Genomic DNA, 19,003 nt, shown 5'->3' on the forward strand with positions numbered 1-19,003 from the left:
GTGATGCTTTTCCATGCTTTTGGTGCTTGTTTCAATGTTATCCCTCTTCAGTCTCCTCTTTAACAGGTTCAATTCATGCCCAACAGGGTCTGAGTCTGGAGCCTGACTTGTGCCTGTGTAAATCTTCCCTTTCTTTACCCTTGTGAAAAGAGGGGGAGAGATGTGACAGTTGAGGTTCCTGTCACTATGCCCCCAATTGATCGTGCGCCCTGGCTACTTGGCCAAGGGGATGTCCCTTTGGCCAGGTACAGTGGATGTAATAAGGAATGGTCAGATTTAGGAGCATGACAGAGAAGCAGTGAGGGGGGTGTCTGAGGTAAAGGTTCATCCAAATCCACGCATCACAGCAGTCTGTGAAGTTGGACAGTGGGCTTGGTATGAATGTACAGTGGTGTGTCATCAGCATAGCAGCGGTGGCTGAGGCCAGCATGGTTGTTCTGTCCTACACCCAGTTTAAAACCCCTCCTATGAGTTGTTGGATCAGATGTCAGAAGAGTGGGCATGGGGTCAGGGCCAGCTCATCAAAAGCTCTATAAAAAGGACTTTCATCAAGCCCACACCCGTCCTGACGTTAGTGATTCCAGTGTGAGTCAGGTACAAGTGTCTCTTCTGATTAACATCAGACCCACTCTCTGGCACAACCTCTGCTGCTATCTTAAGCTTCAGTTTCATCACACTTCCTGTCAGGAGGGTGGAGTTTGTGCATCTGCAGAATTGTTCAACACAACTGTCAACCACAGACCTGCATCTTCCTGTTTCTGGTAAGTCTGCTTTTATAGACAAATACTCTTAGAACTTTGTTTTTTAATGTTGACACTGCTGCACTAATCTAGTCTTTAAACATCTGATGGAGAAGTAGATTCTCTTTCTGATGCTGCATCATCAAACATTTTGTGAAGAACTTCCAATATATTTAAGTGTCATAGGTAGGCTACGTCTGTACTAGTAGCCTACTTCACAGGGGGAAATGGCTCTGCTGCACAGACAATGATTATTAGAATGTAAAAGAAAAGTAAATGTAAAGGAAAAGTAAGTGATGAAAAGAAATAGAAATTGTTGAATACAAATTAAATTCCACGTATAACAGACTGGAGATGGTGTAACCTTAAATGAGGAAGACAAGCTTCTTGTTTTCACGGGGGAAGTGGAATGGTTCCGTTTGCAGAAGCGTGTCTTCATTTATGTGAACTTACACATTAAAGATGTCGTTCTATTGTCAGTGAGGTCTCTCACTTCATGTATCATATAACCTGAAAGAAACATCTGTGACAAGTAGTAGAAAAAGAGAGTGGGGCGTTCAGGGAATTGGAGGGGATATACAGTATTTGTGAATGATAGAAGTAGTACTAGACTGACAGTCCTCCCTTTCCTTCTCCCATGGGAAATAAGATCTGATCATAATTAAGTGCTCAATGATGATGCAGCAAGGTGTGAACAGGCGTAGATACTCAGAGCAGCCTCAACCGGGTCACAGTCTGAGCAGGGAGGTGTTGAACACGGTGGTGACACATCACCTCTGTCATTTAGCACCTCTCTGCTGTCAGCCGACGGCCGTCATGGCAGCATGTGGATGTAGCTGTCTCTGAGCTGCCGTTGCTTCATGTGGTGACATTAGAGGTTGTCCACCAGCCGTGCTTTTCAACATGTTACCTTAGTGGCACAGTATTGTTCACCAGATGTGTGTGGTTGATGCAACTTTCAAACAGCAACCATCTCTGCCTAACTCTGGACCACACAGGAGTCACAAAACCTTGTCGACCTCAGCCACTGAACACTCTGTTTAACTGGACTCAACAGTTAAATGTCAGAACTAAAATGTTTCATCTTCTGTTTCTCAGTAGCAGCAGCAGCCTCATGTGGTGATGTCAGGATAATATACAGTCTGGTGGTCACTCTGCATTCATGATCAGCAGCTGTTAATAACCTGTAATTGGTTAGTTAGTTAGTAGGTAGGTAGGTAGGTATAGGTCCCTCTCCCTCTACTATGTCCCTCTTGTATTGACGCCCCATGAGAAATTGTTCCGCTGGACACAGGAAGAGCAGTGAACTGAGACACTGGGAGCTTCCGCTACAAACAAGCGTAAAACATAGACTTATTTAATTTTTTTCGGAACAATTTCTCATGTTCGGGATTACAGACGAGCACTGTGGAGGTATTTGGGTGTTTTTTGGTGTGTCTTTTTGGACGAAGAAAAGTGAGCACCATTCACAACCATTATATGGACAAATACTGCTGCACGGACCCTATGTATTACACATATTTGGACTGGGCTACAATATGTGTGTGTTTCCTGTGACTAAACTGACTGAGTAACATCAGTCAGATAGTACTGAGCTGATGTGTGAGTGATGGGTTTGAACAGAGGATTGTTTCCACAGTGTGGAGGAATATATTTTTTCTCTTGCTAAACATCAGCAGCCCACCCATTGTGACTGTGACTTGTTGTGGAAGGTGGTCTCTGCGTTTGTATGTGAGTACATGTGCGTGTCAGTGATCATATGTTGTTGGTCTGTGCATTTGGTTCAATAGTGTGAATGTTGTATTAGTGAATAATGGTTTCTGTACAGCGCTTTGGGTATCACGAAAAGCACTATATAAATGTAAGCCATTATTATTATTATGAGCATAGATGTATATGTGTTGGAAATAATGGGGATGAGCAAGAACAATTGGAGCATGAGAAAGAGAAAAGAGTAAAAGGACACTAAAGTTTAGAAAGAAAAAAAGGAGAGAGGAGAAAGAAAAAAACAACTAAACTAAACTAAACAACTGTTGCCCCTTGGCCCCCCTCCTCATACCCAATCACCCTCCCATATAACCAGGCAGTGAGGCATTTGTGTTTGTCCTGCCTGGCAGAAGACCTCAGAGCGTCTCTGGAAACAACCAAGACCATTATGAATACCACAGCTGAGAAAGTGTTTGTGATGCTGTGAAAGAAAGTAGTGCAGGTGAAAATAGGAGAGAACCCTGTGAGGTCTCAGACTGTTAGCAGGGGTCAGTCAGAGTAAAACTAACTTGACATCGCACGTAAACAACGTGGAATCAAAAATGTCTAAAACAATTGCAATATTATATAAAACTGCAGATATCTTAAACCAGAATTCACTTTTTTATACTGTATTGTTCACTCAGAGTTCCATCACTTACAAAACAAACACTAATCCAGTATTCATGTAACAAAAGAAAGCAGAAACAGTTGTCACTGGAGCTGCTGATCATGAATACACCCCGCTACCCCAAAACTTTTAAATTAAAGGGACAACGAGGAGTTTCAGAAAGCAAAGTGTTTAATGCACGTTTTGTTTCAATGCATGTTTAAATTCTTGGACCAGTGCAAGACGGACGAAAGCAAAAGCATCAAAAACATCAAGAATGAAAGTCGGAGGTTGGAAGACGATCAGATACCGTCGTAGTTCCGACCATAAACGGCGATCCAGTGGCGTTATTCCCTTGACCCGCCGGGCAGCGTCCGCGAAACCGAAACTAGGTAATGCTGGGCGAGTCGACCATAATAGCATCAAAATAACAATAAAGACAAAACGATATATTTATCGAAAATGGACCCATTAACAAGTGTGGGTAACGTAGATTCATCCACATTAATATGAGACATTTTTTTTATAACCAAAAGTAAACTTAACAGGGTCTCTTTAAATGCCCTAAAATTCGCTGACCTTGTTCTCCTCAGATCTGCTCTGACACAGTACAAAGCACATCTTAGTGTACACTACACCCATACTGCATTCAGAAACCCTTCAGCATAGACAGAGTGACTGTAAACTCAGGGGATTATTCTATGTTTACAAACAGGTGGAAGGACAAATATTGAAAACAGATAGGGATGTAGATGTAAGGGACGAGCCTATGGAACAGCTGTGACATTGAACTAAACATTCCATACATAAATCCAAAGGATTGCGCAAACATGAAGTATGATAAAACTTTGATATGATACATATATTTTGCCCAATTATCTGTGAAATCTATTCTGCTATATTGCTCTATATCTATGAAGGGTCTGGAATTTTTACAACAATCCTTTCGGTGTACCAAAGTGCTTTACAGCGGGTAATAAAAAAGAAGAAGAAATAAAAATAGTGAAAGCAATAAATAACAGCAAAGTCAAATACGTTAAAATAAAATAAAATAGAAGTGTCATCACACTACTGCCTTTGTTTCTATTAATATTGTTTTTGCGTTTTGGCCTTTTGAATGATTGTACAACATGCAAAACAGATGAAGTGAGGAAATGAAATGAAACTTAGGAACTAAGTAAGTAAAAAGAAACAGACTGTCACCGTTGACTCTTGTACTGCACCATTATCTACTGTGATGTTTGTTATCTGTGCATCGACCCACCCTCATCTCTGATGACCTGTTGCATGTTGTCCTCAGTCTGAGTGTTGTCCTGTGTGCATAGATAGGTATAACAAAGTCACATTGTGCTTCCTCATGTGAGAAAGCAGAAATGATGCTGATTACCCAGCACTACTCTTCTACCTTTTATGGTGCTGGTGCAGAGTGTGTTACAGGAAATGTCAAATGTCTATAATCATCTGTGGTGGGTGGAGGTTTCACACATATCAGCTCAATGGCCTTTTTCTCAAACTACAGCTCTGAAATCACCATATGTCAGATGTTACTGTGAAACCTATGTAAGTCTGTCAAATACAACCCTATACATTATTCTGTGGACAGCATCTCCTCCTTTCTTTTCATGAAAGTGTCTCCTCTGTTTAAGGAGATAAGATAGGAGAAGTGGTGGCTCTCAGAAACGTCATGCACTACAACTCATTTCACTCAGTTTCTATGTAGGAAAATAATATAGTTAAATAATAAGTATAAATACCAGTGGAATAATTTCACTTGATCAAATGTATATACATTTACAACCTTTATATGGAGATGATATTATTTCTGGATTTTTTGTTGATATTCTGTCTCCATTTACCATAAAAAACTAGACAGTCCATTTCTTTGTGGGGGAGGAAACTCACAAAATCAGCAGGAAATCAACTACTTCTTTTTTTTTTTTGTTACTTTACTTTATTTTCTCCACTGTACAAAGAGTTGTTTTTTTTCTTCTCATAAAGCACTGATCTGCCCATTTGCTTTGGTAAAATTTAGATGAAAATTTAGTCACTTTAGTCACTTTCATGTGGGCTCCTGGAATGGAGCCCACATGAAAACCCATTGATCAAATTAAATGAGATTGATTGAACGGCCATCCAACCCAATCACAGCCCGTTAACCAAACCCACTGGGCCTGCCACCCAGCCAGGAAAGTAAACAGCTGTGTGCTACAGGGAGCTTCTATCACATAGGGCCAGCAGACAGAGAACAGAACAGAAGTATGAAACCTTTAACTAGTTAATTATATGTTGGTAACTTAAGAAACTGTCTTGCTTTCTCAGATTCTCAGATTGTGTTGGGGTGTAGGAAAATCCTACAACACAAATTGCTCATTATCGGTGTCAATATAAGAAAAATATTAAAAATGTATTAACCAAATACCTTATATTATGAAATATTTTCTTGTGTTTGAATTGGGACTCTGGCTACAGAGTTAAATACTAACAGTCCACTGCCTTCGGGTTTTCAGGTTTAAATGACTTATGGTCATCTCTCCTTTCTAACAGTGCTCAATGTTTCTGTGTCTCTGTGTCACCAGGAAATGGATGGGTGTTTGCTGTTGGGCCTGCTCCTGCTGATGGGCAGAGAGGGTAAGCTATCACACACCACATACACTGGATTTCTACGTAGTTGGCTGGTTAATAGTCCTTCTCAAGGATGTTGGTCTTGTAGATGTAACAGAAGGGAAAGTGACGATATAAAGTATATTCACAGCACAGTGTTTGTATTGAGAGTCGGTCACATCTGACCTGACCTGGCAGAAACCCATGCTGTCTCAGACTGCAACACTAAACCGTGCCAGACTTTTCTTTCTAAAAGCAGCTGATGTGTGATCAGTGATCAGTGAGGTCAATGATGATTAATCAGCTTCATCTGACTCTAAACCAGTGTTGTTCAACCTTGGGGTCAGGACCCCATGTGGGGTCGCCTGGAATGCAAATGGGGTCGCCTGAAATGTCTAGTTAAACAATTTAAACAACTGTTTTCTACACTTCCACTTTCTCAAATATAAATTGAGTTCAAATAAAATTCAGCATATAAAAATATCTAAACTGGCGCATCTTGATTGATGGCCGTCAGAGGAGTGGGTCGCCAGAAATTTGTCAAAATGGGGTCACGAGCCAAAAAAGGTTGGGAACCACTGGTCTAAACACTTGTTTTCTCTCTGTTAGTGCCACCAGCATTGAGCACTCAAGATGTGCCCAGCCGAGTCAGTTTTGCACAGAGGTTGTGGTTTTGTTTTGCAGGGTTTTGTCAACAAGAGGAAGTTTGCTCCAAGTCGGTGATCAACTCCTGTGATGACTGCATTCAGTCAGGGCAGTTCTGCGTGTGGTGCGAAGAATTGGTGAGAAACAGACGTCATGTAATGTGTTGTCAGTCGATCACAGGGCCACACAGAGAGAACAACAACACACACACACACACACACTCACACCTACAGGCTAATTTAGTGTGCATGTGGTAGGATGTCAACATGAAGAGTGCTGCTCCTGATCTGTATGACTCTCACATGAAATGAGCTCTGAGAGATTGTTCAAATGTCCACCAGACAGTTAAACAGTGACCTCCGTGTGTGTGTGTGTGTGTGTGTGTGTGTGTGTGTGTGTGTGTGTGTGTGTGTGTGTGTGTGTGTGTGTGTGTGTGTGTGTGTGTGTGGACTTGCATTTCATGCACTCCAGATCAAGTGGAGGTCAAGTCAAAAGGCTCCACCAGGCCCCTGGTTTATTAATTCCTTTGATTTAAAGCTTAAATTTGACATTTGCACTTCCTGAATGTTGACTTTCTGTTGTGATAGAAGAATATATGTCATCCTCTTTTCCATCCTCTTCTACAATCATATCCTCAACACCATATGGTCTAGAAAGTAGGCAGTAGTGGGCATGTTTCTGTTTTACAAACATACAACCTGAGAGATCAGAGCAGGTCGCACAGATCTGAAGTTTAATTCACTATTTAAACAAATAGGCCTAATATTTCAACAGGTGGTAGGCCTACTTTGTAAGTAGCTTGAACTGAAAGTCTGGGACCAACAGTAATAACAGCACATGGACACATGACACATTTTCAGAATAAAATACAGTTATTTTCTCTTCTCCGGTGTTTTTGTCCAGAACTTCACAAAAGCAGGCGAACAGGAAGCTGCACGCTGCGACACCAGAGCTCAGCTGGAAATCAGAGGCTGCAAAAGCATCATCTCTCCCATCAACAACTATAGGGTGGACAGGAATGACCCACTAAGTACATTTTTTGGCCAGGACCCAATCCAGCTGAAACCTCAGAAGATTTCTCTGACTCTTCGTCCTGGTCAGTAGAACCAGTTAATGCTGAGCTTTGACACTTACAGACAACAGTTCCCAGAGTTCCTGGGTGAAAGCAGATGTCAGTGCTGCTGCAGGGTCTTTGTCTGGATTTCTTCTCACATTTTTACATAATCATCCTCCATCATTTCATTCATTAATTTGCTTTTCCATTTTGTGTGCAGGGCTTCCTGAAACATTCACTGTCTCCTTTAAAAGAATCCAGGGCTACCCTGTTGATCTGTACTATCTGATGGACCTGTCCTACTCCATGAAGGACGACTTGGAAAATGTGAAAAACCTGGGACAAGAACTCTTTACAGCTCTGAGAGGAATCACTGAAAATGCTCAAATAGGTAACATAATTCTCAAATCCAAACCCAAATCTACTGACTCATAGAAGCTGCCACAGACTCATAGATGCTACCACAGACTCATAGATGCTATCACAGACTCATAGATGCTATCACAGACTCATAGATGCTACCACAGACTCTTAGAGGCTACCACAGACTCATAAAGACAACTACAGACTCATAGATGCTACCACAGACTCATAGAGGCTACCACAGACTCATAGATACTATCACAGACTCTTAGAGGCTACCACAGACTCAAAGATGCTATCACAGACTCTTAGAGGCTACCACAGACTCATAGATGCTATCACAGACTCATAGATGCTACCACAGACTCTTAGAGGCTACCACAGACTCATAAAGACAACTACAGACTCATAGATGCTACCACAGACTCATAGAGGCTACCACAGACTCATAGATATTATCACAGACTCTTAGAGGCTACCACAGACTCATAGATGCTACCACAGACTCAAAGATGCTATCACAGACTCTCAGAGGCTACCACAGACTCATAGAGGCTACCACAGACTCTTAGAGGCTAACACAGACTCATAGAGGCTACCACAGACTCATAGAGGCTACCACAGACTCATAGATGCTATCACAGACTCATAGATGCTACCACAGACTCATAGATGCTACCACAGACTCAAAGATGCTATCACAGACTCTTAGAGGCTACCACAGACTCATAGATGCTATCACAGACTCATAGATGCTACCACAGACTCTTAGAGGCTACCACAGACTCATAGACAGACTCATAGATGCTACCACAGACTCATAGAGGCTACCACAGACTCATAGATACTATCACAGACTCTTAGAGGCTACCACAGACTCATATATGCTATCACAGACTCATAGATGCTACCACATACTCATAAAGACAACTACAGACTCATAGATGCTACCACAGACTCATCAAGACAACTACAGACTCCAATGGTAGGGGAAAAACTTGTGAAATGAAAGAGTGAAGGTCCAATGAAGCAGCATCTCTCTTTATCTTTAACAACAAACAGCCAGGGTGCATCTCTGTTAACCTCTCAGTGGTGTGAATAGTCTGATAAGATTCTGCCTCATAAAAACGCTAACAGCTGTGTCTATGACAGGGTTTGGAGCCTTTGTTGATAAGACAGTCCTTCCTTACACCAACACCAACGAGCAGAAGCTGAAGATGCCGTGTGATGAGAATGAGAAGCAATGCCAGGCGGCCTTCGGCTACAGACACGTTCTCAGTCTGACTTCAAACATCAACGAGTTTACCAGTGAAGTGAGCAAGCAGTTCATCTCTGGGAACCTGGACTCTCCTGAGGGAAGCCTTGATGCTATGATGCAGGCTGCTGTGTGTGCGGTAAGACATGTAAACGGTGCAAACTGTGACTAATTAGAACAGGGACTCTAGAAAGGAAATTCAAGCAGAGATCCTAAATAGAAAAGTGGATCAAGCTGTAGGATCAGAAAAAAACGACACAATCAACAATCAACAGGCCTTTTCTGGTGATCTCACACTAGTGTCAGCCCTGAGCCCTGAAGACACACACTGTGCTAATAAAGTGTGGTGAAGATTAAATTGACACACTGAAACCACCTGAGAGGGTCATGCTCACTAAATGACAGGTGTGTGGTGGAGCTATTAAATTGGATCCTGGGATCCTGATTCATACACCTCATAATCATTTACATTGATGACTTTTACGCTGCAGAACCTGTAGCAGTCAAGCCTGTAGACCACTGTGGATGGGGTAGCCAGTGTGAAACAGAAATAAGATTATAATGAACATTAAAAACTGACAAGAAGAGAAAGGGATGAGTTTATTTGGACTTGGAGCACTAGGAGCTGATTCTGCATCAGAGTATGGTGAGTCAGCAGCTGAAATCTTGAATGGAGTGTGTGTGGTGAAAATAGAGGACATGTGTCTTTTTTTAATAGTCCATGCTTACTTAAAATGTGCAGAGGGGAAACACAGTCTTCACCTGACCTCAAACAAATGTAGAAGGGGGCTCAGACAGGTGTGATGCACTGGGTGAACTCCAGCCGTCTTCTCTCAGCAAATACATTATCTTTATATTTTGGTTGTGGGATATAAAGTTATTTTCAAAGTTGTCTAGCCAATAAAATAAAGGATTGTTTTACATTAGCCTCTGATGTTATCTTGCTGAAATGGTTCCAAACACATGTTGTCATTTAGGATAAAATAGGATGGAGGAATAGCAGCACTCGGCTGATTGTCCTGACCACTGATGCTGGCTTCCACATGGCTGGAGATGGAAAACTGGCTGGGATCCTGGAGCCCAGTGATGAAATGTGCCACCTGGAAAACAACCTTTACAGCCAGAGTAATGAGATGGTGAGTGTATAATCACAGGACGAAATGGACAGTGAAATGTGTTACAGTACTACATTATTCAAACTTGAGAGCAAAACCAGTGACAGTTATGAATAACAACGTGTCTCTATCACACATGTATATAAAAATGGAAGTGGCCTCTGTGACATCACCAAGTTCAGAGCGGGCTGTTCCAGTGTCAATATGGCCTAATGATATCAAACTACTTTAAAGATACAGTGCTCCTCGCTATCTCCATCAGATCTTGCCCTCAGATTACTGGCATTGGGTGAGGTGCATCTGATAGTCCTATTGGTCTGTACGCAGATGATGTGATCTTGACTTTGTCCGATGTTAGGATGTCCCTCACACCACTTTTAAATCTTATAAAGAATTTTGGACAGCTCTCTGGTTTTACTATTAATTGGGAAAAAAGTCTGTTCATGCCTCTGTCTGATGGGCTCGACTCTGCTTTTCTCAATAACTTACCATTTAAAGTTTCCACTGAGTCGTTTGTGTATCTTGGGATCAACATCTCCAGGAACCCAAAACTTCTTTTTACAGTAAGTTGAAATACTCTGACCTGATTGGTAAACTCAAAATTATGATAGACAAATGGAAACTTCTTCCTCTCTCGTTAATTGGCCGTGTCAATATTGTCAAGATGGTAGTTCTTCCCAAATGTATGTACCTCTTCCAAAACATACCCATATATCTCATAGCCTCTTTCTTCAAGTTGATAGATTCTATCATTATTCCCTTTATCTGGGCTCATAACCTCCTTGTATCTCAAAGGCACACTTGCACAAACCCACAGCTGATGGAGGAGGACTTGGCCTCCCTGTCTTCCGTCATTACTATTGGGCCTGTAACGCCAGAGCATTGGTTTTTTGGAGTCACCCTACAGCTGCGGCCGAGCAGAGAGTTTCCCTCTCCCCCAGCTGGCCTGAAATTGAGACTTGGTTAGCTTCAGTGCATGCAGGTGCCTCATTAGCAGCCATTCTATTCTCAAAATTAAATCTACCTTTTAGATGCTTTAAGGATGATTTTGTTATGCGTAATACTTGAATCTGAATACTTGAATACTGAATCTCCCTGTCTGTCTACCCACGCTCCTATTTGTCAGAATCCTTGCTTTAAACCAGGCATGATGGATGCTGCTTTTGTACAGTGGTCTGACAAAGGGCTGACCACCGTCAAAAATAGTCTTTTTTTTCTTTTTTTTTACTTGCAAAGCCAACTCCTCCTGATATCCGACCGCACCTCACATGCTCCACTGCCCGTAATATGATACTTACCTTTGCAACAACGTAACAACGTAGTCAATCAATCAATGTCGGAAAAGCGGACTGTTTGAAAAATAGTCAAGTGCCGCTACTCCGACAATGAAAAAAAAAAAGTCGAAATAGTGGGACGCTTGAAAAATAATGTTAATGCCGCTATTCCGACAATTAGAGGTCAATGTCTAAATAGCGGCATGTCGGAATAGCAGCATGTAACCGCCAAATTTATTTATTCATTTATTTATTTAAAAGGGACAATACACATTAATGAACATCAGTACGGGTGTAGTACAGATGTAAATGCGTCAGAGTTAGCAGCCTGCTAATTTGCATCCGCTGTGTGCAGGACTACCCGTCTGTTGGACAACTAGCTGTGCAGCTGGAAAAGAACAATATCCAGCCAATATTTGCAGTGACAGAAAATGTGGCATCTGTATACAAGGTAAATAAATCCTTCTACTTCTTCTTGTTTAAGGATAGAACACATAGATCGACTTTTCATGTCCCGTTATGTTTTTTCCCAGAAACTCTCCAAACTGATTCCAAAATCAGAGGTGGGAGTCCTGTCAAAAGATTCAGACAATGTTGTCCAGCTGATTCAAGAGGCCTACAATGTAAGTTGTCAGTCTGTCAGTGACACCTTCAGCTGTTTTTCCTTTTTGTGTATTCATAAAACTTTTTTGTCTTCTTCTGTACTTTGTATAGCGGCTGTCCTCCAGAGTGACCTTGACCCATGAGAAGCTGCCTGACAATGTCAGAGTTGTCTACACCCCCATATGTGAAAATCCAGTGAAAGGACGGGACAGCGAGGGGATTTGTGACAACGTGCGTGTGACACAAGAGGTCAGTCACACAGGTCTTGATACATTAGTTTGAGTTTTTATCTGGTAATTTGGTCCATCCATCCATTGTTTGTCCACTTACGTTGGTCCAAACTGCAAAGGCCTCTCCAGGTCAGATGACACATGTCCGTTCAGGGACACTCAGAGTCCCTGCTGGTCCTTCAAATGGCTCCTTTCAATGTGAGGGAGGATGGTTCTGAGCTTCTTCCTGTCAGCTGAGGTGTGAGGGAGACGTTCACCCATTTCAGCTGGAAACCCCGTTCAGTCTCTCTTTCTCATGTTCATGGCTCTAAGTGAGACTTAGAGAGTGGGTTAACTGCTAAACTGAGACTCAGAGACACTCTCCCACAACAATCCTGTACCACAACTTTTCAGTGACAGGTAGGATTATTTGACATGAGGCTGTGTGAGGTAGTTATACAGTATATAGTGTTTTTCATGCAGTAGATTCAGTCAGGAGAGGCAGCAGGGAGCATGGCTGTGCCAATGGCACCAGTCTGCAGGTGATTGGTCTGATCAGACAGGTCCAGCAGGGACGCACCCTCAGCGACAGAGAGACCAAAAGAGACCAAGGCCCAATTCCAATCCGCCCCCTAAAGACTCAAGCCCTGAACCCATAGACTGTAAAAAGAATGGACGTAGCACCCGTGACGTCACCCACTGGTTTGGGGGTTGGGGGGTTTGAACTGCGCCATGTTGGATTTTACTTGCCATATTTGGAGAGGTGCGGCCGTTAGCCGGCTGAGAACCCGCCCACTGGCCTTGAAGCAGCGGTCTCCGGACCTGTCACTCAACGTTTCCACGCCCTAATTGGCCAGAATTTTAACCTAATAACAGTAAAACGGTAGAGTTTAAAAACAAATTAACCCCCCTCAGAGTGTGTGCGGGGGTAGAAACTATCGGTTGAGACCAAAAAAATAAAATGTACCAGGCTGTAAATATGTTTTTTTAAGCTGTAAAGTCGGCTATTTTAACATGGGGCTCAACTGGAGTTGCTCCTTTCTGGAGCCAGCCCCCAGAGGAAGCCGAGGGGATTACAGTTTTTTGAACGCGGAAGTGAGCTTCACTTCTCAGACCAACAACTGCCCCCTTGCCTCTGACCCTCACTGACTTAAGTGACGTCAGCTCTAAATGACAGAGTGTGAGAGTCTGTGAGGGTCCAGATGCTGTAAACATGAATGGAACAGCATGACACGTTACCTTGACAACAAAATGTGGTTGACTCCGGTCTTGGGCCGATAATTTACTGTACTTTCAACACTCACAAGGTGTGTGAGAGACGCAGACTCAAAACAAAATGTTCCTGGATCAGATCTGATCAAATCATCATCAATAATCACAAACTGCACGTTAATACTAGTAAACTTCTTCTTCTTTTTTTTCTTTCTTTTTTTGTTGTTGCTCCTGTCCATTAACAATAAAGAGACCGGCGGAGCTCTCTCTGTCTACGTGTGTTAATTTACTTTTCTTTCTTTTTTTACACTCGTGTTCCGACGGCATCCCATGTGTTTGACTTCACAACGCTATGAACTGTGGGTAATTTGCTTACCCAAAGTCAGCATCAGTGCTGACTTACAGTAAGGGGGCAGTAAGGGCTCATTCACTGACTCACTGACTTGATGATCTGACAACGGAACAGCCCTCACACACTCACGGACTTCAGTGAGTCAGTGAGTCCGTGAGGGGTCGGATTGGAATCGGGCCCTAAGGTTGTGCTGTAGCTCTCAGGACACCACACCACCCCTAGCACAGCTGACTGTTGGAGGGCCAGTGGTCTCTCAGGGTCTCACAGTTGTGTTTAAGTGAGGTTTAATTGTGTGTATAATGTAAAAAGAAACATGTGTGTTGTGTGTGACTCCTCAACCCTGACTCTCCTCTCCAGATCTCTTTCAATGTTACTGTGACCGCGCTCTCATGTTTAGAGAGCACACAGTCTTTCATGATCAGACCCCAGGGAATAAAGGACACGCTGAAAGTGAGCTTATCTACCAAGTGTGACTGTGAGTGTAAAGACCCCGAGGAACAAAACCACCCACACTGCAGACGGCAGGGGAGCGTCAACTGTGGCACTTGCAGGTAGGATTCACTGGCTGCATAATGAAAGTGTCAGTGCCTGTTGTATTCAGGCATCAGTGGGGGATTGGTGCTCGTATAGTGGATGTGAAATCATGTTATTCTAACTCCCTACAGCTGTTTAGAGCAGTAGAATGACCTGAGCTGCAGCTTCTCAGTCAATATACTTCTTTGTTTGCTTGTTTCTGTACTCATTATCTCAGCATAGAGAGAGGAAATTGCCTGGTGGTGTGCAAAGATACACCGCTGAAGAAATGATGAAGGTGGATAAGAAGATGATACAGGAAATGTCTGCTGTAGAGGGAGGAACGCTCCTCCGTGTGTTTGATGCCTCTCTAATCTTTCCTCATTCAGTTGCAATGACGGCTTCCTGGGACAGTTCTGTGAGTGCGCCGTCGGCAACAGAGACGAGGCCTCTCCCCAGGACAGATGTCGGAAAGACAACGGCACAGTGTGTGAAGGGAGGGGAGACTGTCTGTGCGGCAGGTGCCAGTGCCATGCCTCAGAAAGTGGGACGTTTTTCCATGGAGAGCACTGCGAGTGTGACGATGACCACTGTGAAAAGTTCCAGAACAAACTGTGTGGAGGTAGAGTTATCTGCACTGTAACCCCTTCTTCTTCTCCTTCTTCTTCCTAGGAAATCCTATTTCTCATACATGAAAAATCACCAAACTTTGCACCAAGCTCCGGTCCCATGCCAGATTAACTCAACACCAAGGACATGTCAATATTCCTCGTCGGGGGGCCACAATAAGTGTTTGAATTTAAAAACTTTACGTACATGCTACAGTTTTGCAACTTTCAGCAAAATGTCGCCCCAATACTTCAGAAACATTTGTCCACTTAAACTCATTACAAATTATTATTAAGTCCATCACTTTTTCAAACACTTATTAAAGGGATAGTTCACCCAAAATTGAAATTTCACTCATCTACTCACCCTCATGTCGACTAAGAGCTGTGAGAATTTTCAGAGTCCTCCGTGCCTTCTCTGAGTTACGGGGGGTCCGCGCAGCAGTATTTGTCCATATAATGGTTGTCAATGGATACCAACTTTCTTCGTCCAAAAAGACACACCAAAAAACATCCAAATACCTCCATGCTGCTTGTCTGTAATGGCCCTCTTGTATTGAAGCCCCGACATGAGAAATTATTCCGCCGGTCAGTGCAAACCACGCGAGATTTGCACTGACACAGGAAGAGCAGTGAACCGAGACACTGGGAGCTTCCGCTACATACAAGCTTAAAATATAGACTTATTTAATTTTTTTCGGAACAGTTTCTCTTGTTGGGGCTTCAATACAAGAGGGACATTACAGACGAGCAGTATGGAGGTATTTGGATGTTTTTTGGTGTGTCTTTTTGGACGAAGAAAGTTGGTATCCATTGACAACCATTATATGGACAAATACTGCTGCGCGGACCCCCCCCCCCCCCCCACCCGTAACTCAGAGAAGGAACAGAGGACTCTGAAAATTCTCACAGCTCTAGGTTGACATGAGGGTGAGTAGATAATGAGTGAAATTTGAATTTTGGGTGAACTATCCCTTTAAACCTATCTCCTCCCACAATTTTTGCTAAATTGACACCAAATTTGCTACAGAGCATCTTCAGACTGTCCTCCACAAAGTTACCACCCGGATTTTTGATATTTGAAAAATTCAGCGTACAGTGCATGACTGTAAACAGTACTGTAAACATATACCAGCCCATTCTTCATAAATACATTTTCAATCTTATTAAAATCTTTTAGAGTCATGGTCGAAGAAGTTTTGGCAGAATTTTATCTCAAAAACTGAAATTTGAGAACATTTTGAATTCTGCTCTCATGGGAACAACTGCAGTCAATGTAAGAGTGACATTTTAAACATCAGATTTTCTCTTATGAAGAAAAACACCAACGTTTCTATGCTGTCAAGATGCAATTTATGTATTATTACATTTGGGGGGAGGTACTGCTCTTCATGGGCAATGATGATACACAGATGGTATGCACACACAGGTGTTTAGTTAAAGGCTGCCATCCCCCTCTCTGCCCCTGCAGGGCATGGAAAGTGTAACTGTGGCACCTGTCAATGTAACGATGGCTACGAGGGCTCGGCCTGTCAGTGCAAGTCGTCTACGGAGGGCTGCCGCACAAGCGTCGTCGACGGCAAAGAGATTGTGTGCCACGACCGAGGGAAGTGCACATGCGACCGCTGTGAGTGCTATGAGGGATACCAGCGCCCGCGATGTGAGGTGTGTCTGGGCTGTGCTGACCCTTGCCAGACCAAACTGTAAGGACTAAACGTTTACTCTCAAATTATAATCAAATGTTTGATTTAAAAAAAGACTATAACAAAGACTTTGCTGTTTCTGCTCAGTTATGTTCAGACATGAACATTTGCTATTGGACTTGGTTTCAGGAACTGCATTGAATGCCTGGGCTTTGAGTCGGGTCCCTTTAAAAAGAACTGCAGTGAGTCTTGCCGCAAGAGTATTTCTGCCCTGCTGATGAAGAATTTCAACACCACCACCTCAGCAATAGCAAAGAAGAAGTGCCATCAGAAGGACTCTGAGGGCTGCTGGATCACCTTTCGTATGAGACAGCTGACTGGACTGGACAGTTACCTGGCTTACATTCTAGAAACAAGAGGTCAGCTGCCAATAACACACACACACACACACACACACACACACACACACACACACACACACACACACACACACACCACACACACACACACACACACACACACACACACACACACACACACACACACACACACACACACACACGTTTCAGTGGCTCTGCCAATACCAATAAAATGTTACTTGACTCAGGAAGTCCCATCAGAAAATAATACACCCATTTAAGTGTAGGACGTTTTACAAACATTTTTTTTCAGTTCATCAGCTGGTTGGAAAAAAGCAGTTTATCTTGAACTAACCAACTCACTAGTGCTCATTCAGTATTGCTCCACACAGGCAGGCTCCGCGATGCCCTGTACCACTCAGCCTATCAGCTGTTTGGATCAGTGGTGTGTGGAAGAGGCGGAGTGATCCTGTCTGTGTGGAGGAATACTCAGTGAGTTGGTTAGTGCAGTAGTTAGAGAAACGGGGGTTAGGGAGGGAAGTCCAAGTAATTTGACATATTTGAGCAGTTTATAAAAAAGTAATTAATTACTTTTATCATGTAGTAACTCAGTTACTAACTCGGGGAAAGTAACTAGTAACTATAACTCCTTCAGTAGCATGTGGACAGACTGAACACCTCCACATGTCTGTGTACTTGTCCCCCCTCCAGAGTGTCCAGAACCCCCCAGCGTCATCGCCATCATCGCAGGCTCTGTGGCGGGTGTGTTCCTCATCGGCGTCCTGCTGCTGATGCTCATCAAGTTCCTGATCTACATGAAGGATCTGAAAGAGTACAGGAAATTCGAAGAAGAAAAGAGGAAAGCCAAGTGGCAAGATGTGAGATCACATTTCATTTTACTTAACTAACCTGAATATAACGTGGGCTTTACTGTTGTTGTTGTTGTTTGGCTCTTTTTAGTTGTTCAGCTACAGTCTTGCTCACAGCTTCAGTCACACCACAGCTGAATAACATTCGACTAAATACAGACTCAGGAAAAATGAATATGGTTCATTAATAATTAATATTAAATTAATAAATAGTTGTCAGCAGTCAGTCATCCCTCTGTTCTATGATGAAAATTGATAGATGTTTTTTTTTCTCCTGTAACCAGGGCTCCAACCCACTTTTCAAGAACGCCACCACCACTGTGACCAACCCCTTCTTTACTGGAGACTGAGGCTCGGCCACAGCTAACACAGCCCTGCTCTATCTGATGCACATAGACTGAAAGTCTGAAGCTCATATGTTATTTCAAGTGGCCACATTATTGAACATCTACCCATGACTGCTGTTGTTTGTCCAAGGATGATGCGCTTTCTTTTTTATTGCTCATGAGCCTTACATATGGAATATATGATAATGTAGCACAGCTCATATACAAAGTTAGAGAGATGAGTGGTACAGCATGTACAGCATAGGCATAATGTAATGACGTATAACAAAAACAGACTGGATGTATTGTCAGTACTCTTTGCTCTTGTTTCTATTGGCTGCTGCAAATTTAAAGCCTTGTGTCACTGACAGTAGTTCTACTCTTCATAGAATGAGTTATTGACAATATTGTTGTTGAAAATGATAAAATGATGGAGTCATACTGATCAGAGGTGTAAAAATCTGCATTTCAATCAGAATATGTCATTTGCTTTCATGTCCAGACGAGAAGACTCACGTTGCAGCATCACGTCTGTCATCGTCTGTCACGCCCAATAAACTGTTTGTCGCAGGTGCAGCTTGCTCTTTGTGTCTGAGGCTCATGTGAATACACATATAGTGCATGTCTAGAGGAATGTGCCCATGTGTCCAGGCCCACTGTGACATACAGTTTTCAGCAGGGTACACAATGGAACTTTACTGTATACTGTATGTATGTATACTGAGCAGCATGACTTATACTCACATACAGTGGAGTATCACCTAAGATGAAAGATAATGGAATACATCTACTTTTCCAAAGTCCACATGTCGAGCATTAGCATCATCACAACTCACCAGAATACATCACAGATTTATACATTTTATTGCCATAGATTCTCACCTCCATATTTTTTTTGGCCCATGA

General features: G+C 42.8%; 1 protein-coding gene across 1 annotated transcript; it reads left to right on the plus strand.

Moving 5' to 3' along the window:
* Positions 1-719: 719 nt before the first annotated feature.
* On the plus strand, positions 720-18,664 carry itgb2 (integrin, beta 2). The gene is made up of 16 exons (XM_085765772.1): positions 720-761; positions 5,673-5,724; positions 6,382-6,479; positions 7,246-7,438; positions 7,617-7,787; positions 8,912-9,153; positions 9,992-10,150; positions 11,759-11,854; positions 11,937-12,026; positions 12,118-12,255; positions 14,137-14,330; positions 14,682-14,914; positions 16,372-16,603; positions 16,733-16,962; positions 17,614-17,780; positions 18,056-18,664. Exons 2-16 carry the CDS (start codon positions 5,676-5,678, stop codon positions 18,119-18,121), a joined length of 2,358 nt encoding a protein of 785 aa, XP_085621898.1. The 5' UTR covers positions 720-761; positions 5,673-5,675; the 3' UTR covers positions 18,122-18,664.
* Positions 18,665-19,003: the final 339 nt, after the last annotated feature.

This window comes from Trachurus japonicus, chromosome 21 (assembly GCF_045865225.1).
Source record: "Trachurus japonicus isolate A0001 chromosome 21, Traja_1.0".
In the NCBI taxonomy this organism is placed as follows: domain Eukaryota; kingdom Metazoa; phylum Chordata; class Actinopteri; order Carangiformes; family Carangidae; genus Trachurus; species Trachurus japonicus.